This window comes from Sapajus apella, unplaced genomic scaffold (genome assembly GCF_009761245.1).
Source record: "Sapajus apella isolate SASKATOON/1434 unplaced genomic scaffold, GSC_monkey_1.0 scaffold25, whole genome shotgun sequence".
Lineage (NCBI taxonomy): Eukaryota > Metazoa > Chordata > Mammalia > Primates > Cebidae > Sapajus > Sapajus apella.
The window spans coordinates 5,832,308-5,846,796 of record NW_022436965.1 but is presented as its reverse complement, the minus strand read 5'-3'; the positions used below and the strand labels follow the sequence as shown (position 1 = coordinate 5,846,796).

At 38.1% G+C, this 14,489-nt stretch overlaps 1 protein-coding gene across 2 annotated transcripts in view; it reads left to right on the top strand.

Moving 5' to 3' along the window:
• The window catches only part of RNF2 (ring finger protein 2), a 47,357-nt gene extending 36,364 nt beyond the window's left edge, over positions 1-10,993 (top strand). For both annotated transcript variants that reach the window (XM_032291158.1, XM_032291159.1), the window contains exons 4-7: positions 740-955; positions 6,943-7,215; positions 8,649-8,820; positions 9,028-10,993. In XM_032291158.1, coding sequence (XP_032147049.1) covers positions 740-955; positions 6,943-7,215; positions 8,649-8,820; positions 9,028-9,129 — 763 coding nt within the window. In that variant the 3' untranslated portion in view covers positions 9,130-10,993. The remainder of the gene's footprint in view (positions 1-739; positions 956-6,942; positions 7,216-8,648; positions 8,821-9,027) is intronic.
• Positions 10,994-14,489: the final 3,496 nt, after the last annotated feature.

Genomic DNA, 14,489 nt, shown 5'->3' with positions numbered 1-14,489 from the left:
TTTCTAGTAGAGACAGGGTTTCACCATGTTGGTCAGGCCGGTCTCGAACTGGCCTCGTGATCCGCCTGCGTCGGCCTCCCAAAGTGCGGGGATTGCAGGTGTGAGCCGCTGTGCTTGGCTGAAAAATACATTTTCTGTAAGTATTTGATTGAAAATTAGAAATCTTTCTCAAGTCACTAAGTTTTAATTATGGGAAAATCTTTGTTTTGAGATTGCTGATTTTTAGAAGTTTCATAGGATGAGTATTTGTTTTGAGGAAATTACAAAGCATAAAACCATGATTTTTTCCACTTAAGTATATAAAATAATATTCTTATGAAAGTATTTCAATAAAACAATTTATTACATATAAATATGTATGTATGTATGTGTGTATATATGTATACACACACACACACATATATATATGTATATGGTTATTTTTTCCATGTAAAGCATGGTTATCGGAAAGGGGAAATTTAGAAAAGAATAGATTTTTATTTCTAAGATGGTTATATATAAATTATCTTGGGAAATACTCAAATTTTTTCTTTTGATGAGTGGTATAGAGTGAGGTTTCTAAAATCTTGCTTACCCATTAGTCAGATGTTCGAGGAAATTCAGGTTAATCAGTTTAAATTTCTGTGTCTTATTAAAGGTGTTGGAATAAAGGTGGTAACTATCCAGAAGCTGTATTTTTTTGTCTTTAGCCCAAAGATACTAGGATTGTTTACATTTGCTTTCCCCTCCTTTTATTTAGCAACAAAGAATGTCCTACCTGTCGGAAAAAACTAGTTTCCAAAAGATCATTAAGGCCAGACCCAAACTTTGATGCACTCATCAGCAAAATTTATCCAAGTCGTGATGAGTATGAAGCTCATCAAGAGAGAGTATTAGCCAGGATCAACAAGCACAATAATCAGCAAGCACTCAGTCACAGCATTGAGGAAGGACTGAAGATACAGGCCATGAACAGGTATATGGGAAAAAGGGTCAGAGAGGGTAGCTGTTTTTCTGAATACTTTATTAAAAAATAAATTTACTTTTTGAAAAAGGTAAAATACAGTTAACAAATAGTAGACTGCCTGATTACCTTTTGTGCAGGTATAAAGGGTATTTCATTTAAAATACTAAAATCTCTCTTGTACCTACTTCTTTCTCGACTTACCGTTCTATTTCTTCTCTTATCTTTATAGCAAAATCCCTTGAAAGAGTTGTATCTCCAGTTCTTTTTCCATTCTTTTATGAACCCCCTCCACTCAGACATTCATCCTCATTACCCCATCATATTGCCCTTATCAGTGTTATTAGTGACCTCTTCATTGTGCCATCTAATGGCTGATTCTCAGACTTTGTCTTACTTAGCAGCATTTGACACAATTTCTAACTTCTCTTTGAATAATTCTCTTTACCTGGCTCTCAGGAGGCCCTGTTCTCCTGGTTCCCTTTGTATGCCATTAGCTGTTCCTTCACCTGTTTCCTTTGTAGTTTGATTTTAATTTCCCAAACTCTTTTTTTTTTTTTTTTTTTTTTTTTTGAGACGGAGTTTCGCTGTTGTTACCCAGGCTGGAGTGCAATGGTGCGATCTCGGCTCACCGCAACCTCCGTCTCCCGGGTTCAGGCAATTCTCCTGCCCCAGCCTCCTGAGTCGCTGGGATTACAGGCACACGCCACCATGCCCAGCTAATTTTTTTGTATTTTTAGTAGAGACGGGGTTTCAGCATGTTGACCAGGATGGTCTCGATCTCTTGACCTCGTGATCCACCCGCCTCGGCCTCCCACAGTGCTGGGATTACAGGCTTGAGCCACCGCGCCCGGCCTTAATTTCCCAAACTCTTAAAGGTGGAGTGTCCCAGAGAATAGTGTTTCTCAGTACAAAACCTGACTCCAGATTATTTTATTCAGTTTCATAGTTTAATTTACCATCTATATGCTGATGAGTTCCAAATTTGTATATCCAGCCCAGATTTACCTGAAATTTCAACACATCTCCTTTTGGGTATCTAATAAGCATCTCAGACATAACATAATCAGTACTGAACTTACCCCCTACTTCTCTTTATTCTTACTCATTTTGGTTGATGCCAACTCTGTCATTCCACTTGCTTAAGCAAAAAACCTTGGAGTCACTTAAATCTCTTTCACACATCCTGTATTCCAATCCGTAAATAAATAAATATTTTTTACTTTCTGCATAGTATATCCAGATTCATTCAGGCCATAACAGTCTTTCATTTGATGTATTGAAATAAGTTCCCAACTGGTTATTCTACTTCCCATGCCTACTCCCACATAGCCTATACTCAGCACAGCAGCCAGAAATACTATTTGTTTTGTTTTGAGATGGAGTTTTGCTCCTTTTGCCCAGGCTGGAGTACAATGGCACAATCTTGGCTCATTGCAGACTCTGCGTCCTGGGTTCAAGCAATTCTCCAGTCTCAGCCTCCTAAGTAGCTGGGAGTACAGGTGCCTGCCACCATGCCAGGCTAATTTTTTGTAATTTTTTTTTTTAGTAAAGACAGGGTTTCTCCATGTTGGTCAGGCTGGTCTCAAACTCTTGACCTCAGGTGATCTACCCACCTCAGCCACCCAAAGTGCTGGGATTACAGTCGTGAGCCACAGAACCTGGCCCTTAGAGATATTGTTAAATTGAGAGGAAGATCATGGTTTTCCTTTGCTCGGAGCCATCTGATAGGATAAAAACCAAAAGACTTTAATGATGGCTTCCAAGACCCTATATAATCTGGGCATTTTCCCTTACCCTCATCCTTTTTTTCCTCTCTGACATTATCATCTCATTTCTTCAGGCCTCAAGGATAATCATCGTTTTCCACAGAAGGAGATGATAAAGCCCCATCTCAGTCTGGTGTTTTTCGCCTTGGCTGAACATCAGACTCATTCAGAAAGCTTTTAAATCGCACGGCTTTAGGTATTATCCCTGTCCCGGTAATCAGGGCCCAGATATTTCTGCTTTTAAGGTTCTGTAGATGATTGTGGAGTGTAGACAAGGTCAAAAACCACTGGCTTAAAGGTTCAAAGATGTGCTCCATTCTAACAGTATTAAACTGACCTATCACTCTATTTATCAAAGTATAATAAAGTACTAAATGCTAAATGTATTTATTTTTAAAATAATTTTACATTCCTAAGAGTTGGAAGGACTTTAATGGTTGTTCACCGTAGTCTTTTACTAAAAGCAAGACTGTCCTTTGCATATATTCCTTCAAGTTTGCTTATACATTTCTAGTAGTGGGGCTATGTGATAGGCACTCTTTTCTTTTGTTGACAACTGTATTACAAGCTTCCTTACTGTTCTTCAGAACACACCAAGAATGCTTCTGCCTCAGAGCCTTTGTACTTACAGTACTCTTTTTCAGAAACCCTCCTTTTCCAGGTAATCCACATGGCACACTACCTCACTTTCTTAGCAGGTATCTGCTTAAGTTCTCAGCTTCCATTCTAGGACTCTATACTTCCTTACCCTCCCTGCCTCATTTTTTTCTCCATAGCACCTATCACTCTCTGTTATGTTACCTGCTACACTAGAATATGGGAAGAGACTGTCAGCATCATTGACTTTTTTCTTTTTTTCAAACAGTCTCGCTCTTTCATCCTGGCCGGAGTGCAGTGGCATAATCTTGGCTCAGTGCAACCTCTGCCTCCCGGGTTCAAGCAGTTCCCTGCCTCAGCCTCCCTAGTAACTGGGACTGCAGGCACCCTCCACCATGCCTTACTAATTTTTGTATTTTTAGTAGAGACAGGGTTTCACCATCTTGGCCAGGCTGGTCTTGAACTCCTGACCTCACTGACATGGCCTCCCAAAGTGCTGGGATTACAGGTGTGAGCCACCGTGCGCAGGCTCATTGACTCTTATAACACCAGTATTTAGAACTGTGCTTGGCTTAAAGTAGTAGCTGCTTAGTAAATATTTTTTGATGTGTGAATTTTTGTTTACAGTTTTCCTTTATATCGAATTAAAAGTCTCATGTGCAGCAGTCTGAATTTGTCTTAGGTTGAAATACTTATGTTGACTTTTACGTATATTTCAGATTCTACTTGTTTTCAGATATTTTTATATATAGATATATGTTTGTACATATTCCTCTTAAGGCTTAATATTCACATTCCTCATTTCTTTTTTGTTCCTCATGACACTCAAGATTGGTGTCATTCTTAAAATGCTACCATCAGGACAGTATGTAATATTATAGATGTGATTTGATAAATATAGGATATAATAGACCAGTATGTCTTTCATATGAACACTGTTCTTTAAATGCTGCCTGCAGTTACATTAATGTAGCTCTGTCACATCAATCCTTTTCGGAAGGAGTTGTGGGATAAAAATATATTGAGTCTTAATAAACCTGTTAGGCCTTTGTAATTTATGGTCAACTAAAATAACTTTTCATTTGCTTTAGTTGTAGATTTTAGAAGATATTTTAGTCTTTATATTGTGCTCTTAATTTTTTGTTTCATCATTTTAGCCTGTTTATGCTTTTTTCTTTTTTTCCCAAAAATTATGGTAAAAGACATAGAATTTTCCATCTTAACCATTTGTAAGTGTAGAGTTCAGTAGTGTTCAAGTACATTCTTTTTTTTTTTAAGCTATTGACTCCCCAAAGCTGAACATTCACAATGTTGTACAACCTATCTATAGAACTCTTTTCATCTTATAAAATTGAAACCCTGTATCTGTTAAGCACTAACTCCTCATTCCCCCACCCCCACTCTCTCCCACCCCATGTCCCGGTAACTGTCATTCTACTTTGTTTCATGAATTTCCCTTCTTTAGATAACCTCATGTAAGTGAAATCATGCAGTATTTGTACTTTTGGGTTTTTTGTTGTTGTTATTTAGTAGTAGTATTATTTATTTCTCTTTTTACTTGACCATAGGCCACCAAGTTAAGTATTTGTACTTTTGTGCCTAGTTTATTTTATGTAAATGTCCTCAGTATGACTATTCATATTGTAGTATGTGGCAGGATTTCCTTCCTTTTTAGGGATGAATAATATTCCACTGTGTATGCTTATATATTTTTGAATCATAGTTTGTTATTTAGCATACTAGTCATCCCCTCTTAGTTTTGCAGTAATCTATAGATTTTGTAAGCAGGATTTTTTTTTTTTTAAATATGAGTTCTTGAGCATCTTTCCTAACCATTGGACTGTAATTTCCTTTTTCTGGCAATAAACAAAATGACAGTATTCTTACAAGTGCCCGGCATTCTTTCATATTTCTTTTACACCATATACTCCTTCTTTTTTCTTTTTCTTTTTGTTTGAGATGGAGTCTTGCATTGTTGCCCAGGCTGTGGTGCATGGCGCGATTTCGGCTCACAGCAGTCTCTGCACCCTGGGTTCAAGCAGTTCTCCTGCTTCAGCCTCTCGAGCAGCCGGGACTACATGAGTGCGCCACCATGCCCAGCTCTTTTTTTGTGTGTGTATTTTTTTGTAGAGACAGGGTTTCACCATGTTGGCCAGGATGGTCTTGATCTCGTGATCTCATGATCCTCCCGCCTCGGCCTCACAAAGTGCTATAGGCATGAGTTACCGCACCCAGCCTCTTTTTTCCTTTATGTTCAGGTAGAGAGACAGGCAATGTGGTAGAAAGAATGTGGTCTGGTTCACATCCTAGTTCTAGCTCTGGCTCTTATTAGTTGTAAAGCGGTAGGCAAATTATTTAATCTTGTACCTAAGTTTCTTTGCTTTTCTCAACTAGAAAATGACAGTAATGGTAGCTGCTTTGAGAGATTGTTTTGGAGAGTAAACAAGATTGTATGTATAAAGTGCATTGCCCTACCAGTAATTCGTTTTAGTATCTGAGCTTGTTAAAGAGCAGCTTCTGTGTCCACATTGGTTATTTAGATACCATCACATTTTCCTCAGTAGAATCATTTTGCATCACTGTAGCTGACTTTGAGGAAGATCAGCAGGGAGGAAGTACTTAACTATTTTTCTTAAATCTTGTTCCTTAAGAATTTCTAATTAAAGTGGAATAAGTATCTTCCCTAAGAATTTTTACATTTTCGTATCTGAATCATACCTTTCTTCAGACCTGTAATCTTATGAGAGAAAATGCTCAGAATGTAGAAATTTGCCAATAATTCTTATAGTCTTTTAATAAAGAAAATTATTTTTAAGATATACCGTCAGCCAGACCTGGTGGCTCACACCTGTAATCCCAGCACTTTGGGAGGCTGAGGCAGGCACATGATGAGGTCAGTAGTTTGAGACCAGCCTGGCCAATATGGTGAAACCCTGTCTCTACTAAAAAAAAAAAAAAAAAAAATTAGCTGGACGTGGTGGTGCGTGCCTGTAGTCCCAATTACTTACGAGGCTGAGGCAGGAGAATCACTTGAACCTGGGAGCAGAGGTTGCAGTGAGCCGAGATTGCACCACTGTACTCCTGCCTGGGCAACAGAGTGAGACTCCGTCTCAAAAAAAAGAAAAGAAAAAAGAGAGAGTGTGCCACTCTGGTGCAGGCCAGAGTACTGGAGCAATGCTAGCTCACTGCACCCTTGAACTCCTGGGCTCAAGCCATTCATTCTTCTGTCTCAGCTTCCTGAGTAGCTGAGATGATAGGTGCACACCACCATGCCCTTAGTAATTAATTTTTTTTGTTGTTGGTAGAGATAGGGTCTCAAATTCCTGGCCTTAAGCTCCTCCCACTTTGGCTTCTCAAAGTGTTGCGATTACAGATGTAATTTTACATGTCTGACCAGTCAAGTTATTAAATGAATAGAAACATTTGTAAAATCATTTAAATATTAGCCTGTGAGTGAGAGAGATTTTTTTAGACCTTTCAGGAACATGGGGGAAACAGTGTCATCCAACTCAGAGCAAATTCAGTTACCAATATTTTTTGGAATTCTAAAGTTCAATAGCAGACATGCTTCAAATTTGTTGCTTTAAAGGCCTAAAAGTAAACTTTATGCATCCTTTTCTCCCCCTTGACTAGACTGCAGCGAGGCAAGAAACAACAGATTGAAAATGGTAGTGGAGCAGAAGATAATGGTGACAGTTCACACTGTAGTAATGCCTCCACACATAGCAATCAGGAAGCAGGCCCTAGTAACAAACGGACCAAAACATCTGATGATTCTGGGCTTGAGCTTGATAATAACAATGCAGCAGTGGCAATTGATCCAGTAATGGATGGTGCTAGTGAAATTGAATTAGTATTCAGGCCTCACCCCACACTTATGGAAAAAGATGACAGTGCACAGACAAGGTAAGTATGTGGATTTGTTTCAGATTATCTAAATTCAGAATGTTTAATTTGGAGGTAAAAGGCAGTCTTGTGTAAGTAGGAGCAATATTTGTCATCCCATTGATTGTGGGGTTTCAGTTACTAGGTGTCTAGATTGTTGCTTTCTTCTTCCTCCCTCATGAGCTTTCCACTCAGAGTTGCACATCTGAAAGAAATGACTCTCCTTGGTAGAGAAGGAAAAGGGAGCCATTCAAATTTCTTAACAGTGTTACTAGAGGAACAATAGGCTCTAAAACTCTTGCTGGCAAGAATGGCTGCTTTATCACTGTCTCTCCAGCACACTGCCTGCCATTGAATGCAGGTAAACATCAATATTTATTGAATGAGGGATTGAATGATGTATTGTGCTTTAAAAATCCCCAAATTAACATTTCTGGTTTTTTTTTTTTGAGATTGGAGTCTCACTTGTCGCCAGGCTGGAGTGCAGTGGCACAATCTTGGCTCAGCCTCCACAACTCTGCCCCTGGGTTCAGGTGATTCTCCTCCCTCAGCCTTCTAGGGGTTGGGATTATAGTCGCGCAATACCACACCCAGCTAAATTTTGTATTTTTAGTAGAGACGCGGTTTTGCCATGTTGGCCAGGATGGTCTTGATCTCTTGACCTCATGATCCACCCACCTGATCCTCCCAAAGTGCTGGGATTACAGGTGTGAGCCATCGAGCCTGGCCTCTTTTTTTTTTTTTTTTGGAAACAGAGTCTTGCTCTGTAACCCAGGCTGGAATGCAGTGGCATGATCTCGGCTCACTACAACCTCTGCCTCCTGGGTTCAGGCGAACCCTGCCTTAGCCTCCCGGGTAACTGGGATTACAGATGCCCACCACCACACCCAGCTAATTTTTGTATTTTTTAGTAGAGACGAGGGTTTTGCCATGTTGCCCAGGCTGGTCTCGAACTCCTGACCACAAGTGATCCCCCCACCTCAGCCTGACAAAGTGCCCACCCGGCCCAAATTAACATTTCTATGCTTAGTCTTAAAAAAGACATTTTAATTCTTAGACAATAAGAAATCTGCTCCTATTCTGTTTCTCTTGCTGCTATAGCCAGCAGATTCTGATCATTAGGGTTGGAGGGATATGTTGTTCCTTTTTCCCCTTCAGTACTTTGTTTATTTCTGTTTAATTTTTGGCACTGTGTATCATATTTTGCAGAAGATAAGGTAGGTGAAGTTTTCATGGCCTGACAGCAAGATGTTGAGTGTTTACTTTCCCCTCTTCTGTACTTATCAGTAAGAAATTTAGATTGTAGAGCAGTAAATTTCTGATATTATTTTGTCAGTAATTGAGACATTTCCATTTTACTTAGTTCTTAAGAAATGTATTAGTTCCATAATTTAAGTACATTTTTCTCATTGGCATATTCTAGAAATGAAATTTTTAATGATTTATTCTTCCAGATACATAAAGACTTCAGGTAATGCCACTGTTGATCACTTATCCAAGTATCTGGCCGTGAGGTTAGCTTTAGAAGAACTTCGAAGCAAAGGTGAATCAAACCAGATGAACCTTGATACAGCCAGTGAGAAGCAGTATACCATTTATATAGCAACAGCCAGTGGCCAGTTCACTGTGAGTATTTAAAATAATAGACTGTTGAAACTGGGAGCACATTGACCAACTGAGTGGCAAATGGTGGGGTAGAATCTGATAAATGATGTAAAAAACTGCAACACAATGTTATTCCTAAGATTTGAAAAAAAAGATTCTGTGGACTTCTATTTTAGTTTCATTATTATTGTGGTTTCAGCAGTTTTCATAATTTCTTTTTTGTTTTAGGTATTGAATGGCTCTTTTTCTTTGGAATTGGTCAGTGAGAAATACTGGAAAGTGAACAAACCTATGGAACTTTACTACGCACCTACAAAGGAGCACAAATGAGCTTTTAAAAACCAATTCTGAGACTGAATTTTTTATAGCCTATTTCTTTAATATTAAAGATGTACTGGCGTTACTTTTATGGACAGATCTTGGATATGTTGTTCAGTTTCCTTTCTGAGCCAGACTTGTTTACACTATTCAGATCTTTTCCCCTTAATTTAAGATTTCCTTTTCGGCTAGGATTGCATTTATTCAGTACTTTTTTCTTTCCTTTGAAAAATATATCTGAAGTTTCATGTGTTTTTTTCCCCCCCACAAAGTGTGGTTCCACTTGGAGCACCTTTTTGACCCAGGAATTTTTCATAGTTTCTGAATTCTTAAAGATTCAGTTGGCTGTCCTTTTCCCACTTCCCTCAAAAGATTTTTAGTCCTATAGAATGTTAAATATTATGTATTCTGACTCCCCCCCCCGGAGTCCTGTATATTTATAGTTTTCTATATAAATTGTAATATCTTCATGAAGACCCAAGGCTCAAATTTACTGTCCTTAAAAACAATTCTCATAGGATTATTCTTTTTGTGGTATTTTCTTCCATAATATTTCGTTTTAAAAAGAAGTTCTTTATGAACTTAGTGTCCATTGTCATTCAGTGTTATTTTTTTCCATTCTTTTTCCCTGTAATTTTGGAATTTCTGGTCCTGGAAAGAATGAAACAAAATCTTAAGTTCTATGAGAACTTGGTTCATTGACAGACTTTGCTGAAGAAAGAAAAATTAAATTGGTAGTAAAATAATAGTTTTCAAGTGTATATTTCAGAGTGCTTTCTTTGTATTAGTTCTGCTGTCACTTCATTTCTTTTTTTATTTGTGATGTTTTCCCCCATTAAAATACCAGAGATAATGGAGATATTTTGCACTTTAGCCTTGATGAAAAGTACAAGATATATTCAAAGCTTCCCTAATTTTTTTCTTATTTGTAGCTATGTAAGTTTCAAGAATAACATGGCACATACAACAATCGGAAAAAGTTTGTTTCCATTTGAAAGGTGTATCATTTTGGGTTGCCATATCAGTTTATAAATTTGGTGCCCTTCTATTACACTTTGTAGAAGGTTAATGGAGCTTGAGCCCTGCTTTGATACGTATTGAAAGATGATTCTCTAGAAAAATGTCAGCCAGTGGGGTAAGGTCATTCTGCTGTTTATAATTTTTATATTGAGGGACAATGTCGGGTGTTTGGGAGCCAGAGGGCTTTGTTTACAGGTCAGAAATAAGATTGACTTGTGTGTTATTGTTCATCTCTCTCCAAACTCTAGGTATGTTTCCAAGTTTATACATCACAGTATTTAAAAAGACATGTTTGCGTTGAGAAATTAACCCTAAAGCGTTTTTGATAGGAGAGTGTAGACCTCCAGTACCATTGTAACTAAACTCTGTCTGGTCATTGTAAATATTTACCTGTCAGTTTTGACAGATTGGGGCCAGCTTGATGTTTTAAATCTTCAGCCCGGTATGAAAGCTTAAAGGTATATATTCAATTTTTTACCATTTTATTGAAAATATTTAAAATCTGTTTTTACAGGGTTTTTCTTTTTGTAATCTGTGCCATGAAATTTGAAAACCACCAAAAATCAAGGGAACTTTTATATATTCAATTCCTTTTCTGGTGTAATGTTAAAGCTGTAAAGATTATTAATGCATGCCCACTGAATATAACCCTGGTTTTGTGATAAAGTTGCTTAGATTTTGTTGATGACATTAGATTAGTAGTTGCATTAAATAACTAAATTCCTATGGTGATTATTAATTGAAATTTTGTCTTTAAGCAGAGAGTTATTTGTGAATATAAGCTTTGTGCTTAGAGAATGTATGTGTTTTTATCTGTTAGTATGAGAGGATATAAACTGCATCATTAGTGAAATTACTGGTTGTGTAATCCTTTGTGAAAAATAATTGTAGGTATTTGATAGAGTATTGAGTGTATTTAGTGTGTGTGTATGCGTGTGCATGGATGTGTGTTGGGGGAGGCGGAGAGAAGATGCTATTGACCATCACTACCAACCAAGGTTTCATAAAGTATTATCTAAGTAATTTCTGTAATCACTGTCTCAACTGAGGGACAGAAGGCTCACTAAAAGTAGTGTGAAGGCTTTGGGTACTTATGTAAATTTTTTGATGGTAACATATACATAACCAGATTTACAATTTTAACCATTTTAAAGTGTGTGATTCAGTGGGGTTAGGTACATTCACTGTGTTGTGTAATGATCACCACTGTCTACTTCTAAAACTTCTTCATCACCCCAAACAAGCTCTATGCAATTAAAATAACACATTTCTCTTTTTCTCAACCCCTAGTAACCTCTAGTCTACTTTCTGTCTTTGAATTTGACTATTTTAGGTGCCTCATGTTAAGTGGAATCACACATTAGTTTCAAGGTTCACATGATAGCATGTATCAGAATTTCATTCCTGTTTGTCGCTGAATAACATTGTGTGTATGTACCACATTTTGTTTGCCCATTCATCTGTTGATGGAAGCTTTTTGGTATTGTGAATAATACTGCAGTGAACATTATTGCAGAAGTATGTAATTGAGTTCTGCCTTCTGTTATTTTGGGTATATATGAAGGAATAGAATTACTGGATCATATGATAATTCTATGTTTAATTTTTTGAGGAACTCCAAACTGTTTCCCATAGCAGCTTCATTATTTTATATTCCTACCACCAATGAACAAGGGTTCTGGGTTTTCCACATCCTCTATATAACACTTGTTATTTTCTTTTCTTCTTTTTAAAATAACTCTCCTAATGGGTATCCTTATAATGGCTATCTTATTGGATGTCTCCTTTCATTGTGGTTTTTTTTTTTTTTTTTTTTTTTTTTTTTGAGACGGAGTTTCACTCTTGTTACCCAGGCTGGAGCGCAATGGCGCGATCTCGGCTCACCACAACCTCCGCCTCCTGGGTTCAGGCAATTCTCCTGCCTCAGCCTCCTGAGTAGCTGGGATTACAGGCACGCACCACCATGCCCAGCTAATTTTTTGTATTTTTAGTAGAGACGGGGTTTCACCATGTTGACCAGGATGGTCTCGATCTCTTGACCTCGTGATCCACCCGCCTCGGCCTCCCAAAGTGCTGGGATTACAGGCTTGAGCCACCATGCCCGGCCTCATTGTGGTTTTAATTTGCATTTCCCTAATGGCTTGGGATGCTGAGCATCTTTTCATGCACATATTGGCCATTTGTGTATCTTCTGTGAAGAAATGTATTCAAGTCCTTCACCCATTTTTGATTGGGTTGTTCTGTTACTGTTGAGTTGTTGGCATTCTTTATGTATTCTAGGTAGTAATTCATTATCAGATACATGATTTGCAAATATTTTCTCCCATTCTGTGGGTTTTCTTTTCATTCCCTTGATAGTGTCATTTGATGTACAATTTTTTTTTATTATTTTGATGAAGTCTAGTGTGTCTGTCTTTTTTCTTTTGGCTGTGCTTTTGGAATCATACTCAAGAAGATTGCCAAACCCAATGTCATGAAGATTTTCCTGTTTTCTCTTAAGAGTTGTATAGTTTTAGCTCTTGATCTTTGTTCCATTTGGAGTATTATATATGGTGAAAAGTCAGTGTCCAGCTTTGTTCATTTGTATTTGGATATTCAGCTTTCTTAGTTAGCCCTTTCTCCACTGAATGATCTTGGTGCTCTTGTTCTAAATCATATGTGAGGGTTTATTTCAGAGTGTTGTAATCCATTGGTCTGTATGTTTGTCTTTATGCCAGCACCACACTATTTTGATTACTTTAGCTTCGTAATAAGTTTTACATTATATCATTTCTAACCCTTTCAACCTTAGGAAGACAGTTTGTCCCGTGTATACATTTGAGAAAACAAAGGCTCAGGATTCTGAGTTGGATAACTAAATGTGAAATAACTGAAATGCCAAGTGAGAAAATGCATCTCTTAAATTCCTATTGTATTTCTATTCAGAGAAGTTTGTTTCCCCCAAAATAGCCTTGAAACTCCCCAAAAATCAGACTCCATAGAATTATCACTCTCTGACCTGTCTGAAACCTCACTAAAAAGCTCTTTTTTCTCTTTTTTTGAGACAGAGTTTCGCTGTTATTGCCCAGGCTGGATGGCAATGGCATGATCTTGGCTCACTGCAACCTCCGCCTCCTGAGTTCAAGCAATTCTCCTGCTTCAGCCTCCCAAGTAGCTGGGATTACAGGCACCCGCCAACTCGCCCAGCTAATTTTTTGTATTTTTAGTAGACACGGAGTTTCACCATGTTGGCCTGGCTGGTCTTGAACTCCTGACGTCAGGTGATCCACCTGTGTTGGCCTCCTGAAGTGCTGGGATTATAGGCGTGAGCCACTGCATCCAACAAAGCTCTTTTTTTCTAAACATGTCTCCTACTGGACTCAGCTCACTTTGCTTAAAAAGCTCTATCTTCATGCTGTTTGTGAAAAATAGTTCCCTGCAGTTAGTTGTTTAATACAGTAGTTGCCTGAGGCAGGTAGGGCTAAAAAGTAGCTGACCAAAAAGTAGGAAGTGTAGAGGGCTTTGAAAAGTTTCATTGTGTACCTGGGCCAGCTTGAAGGCAATGCACATATGCAAGACTCTTTCCATGCCCAAGAAAAAAATCTAAGGCACTAACCTCACCTGTAGCAGACACTGAGGCTCTGTTTCAGCAGGAAGTGAAAAGTAAGGCACAGTTATAAACTACATGCCGGAGTTTTGAAGGCATACCCCAGACAGAGTACTTTAACAAGACAGAGACTTACAGGTTCAAGACATTTGAGGAAATCTCTGTCTAATTATTATTAGCTGACCATTAAGCTAATGAAGCAGAGACTTCAGTGGTCACAGCAGAGAATGCACATATTACAGTGTTAGTCAAAAAAAAAAAAAAAAAAGGCCAGCGAAGAGCAAACACAACAAACCCTGGAGTCCTAAAGGGATTCTGATTTCCAGAGTTGCCACATTGTATTAACTTCCCCATTATCCACAGTTTTGCCTTTGTGGTTTGTTACCCATGATCAACTGCACTCTGAAAATGTTAAATGGAAAATCTCCGAAATAACTCACAAGTTTTAAATCACACACTGTTCTGAGTAGCCTGAGAAAGTCTTGTGCCATTCCACTTGGGACATGAATTATCCTCGTGTCCAGCATATCTTTGCTGTACATACTACTCGTCCACTAGTCACTTAGTACCTGTTATGGTTACCAGATTGATTGTCATAGTACTGCAGTGTTTATGTTCATTTTACTTAATGGCCCCAAAATGCAAGGGTAGTGATGCCGACAATTTGGATATACCAAAGAGAAGCCATAAAGTGCTTCCTTGAAGTGAAAAGATAAAGAGTTCTTAATAAGGAAAGAAAAAATAAATTACACTGAATTTGCTAAGG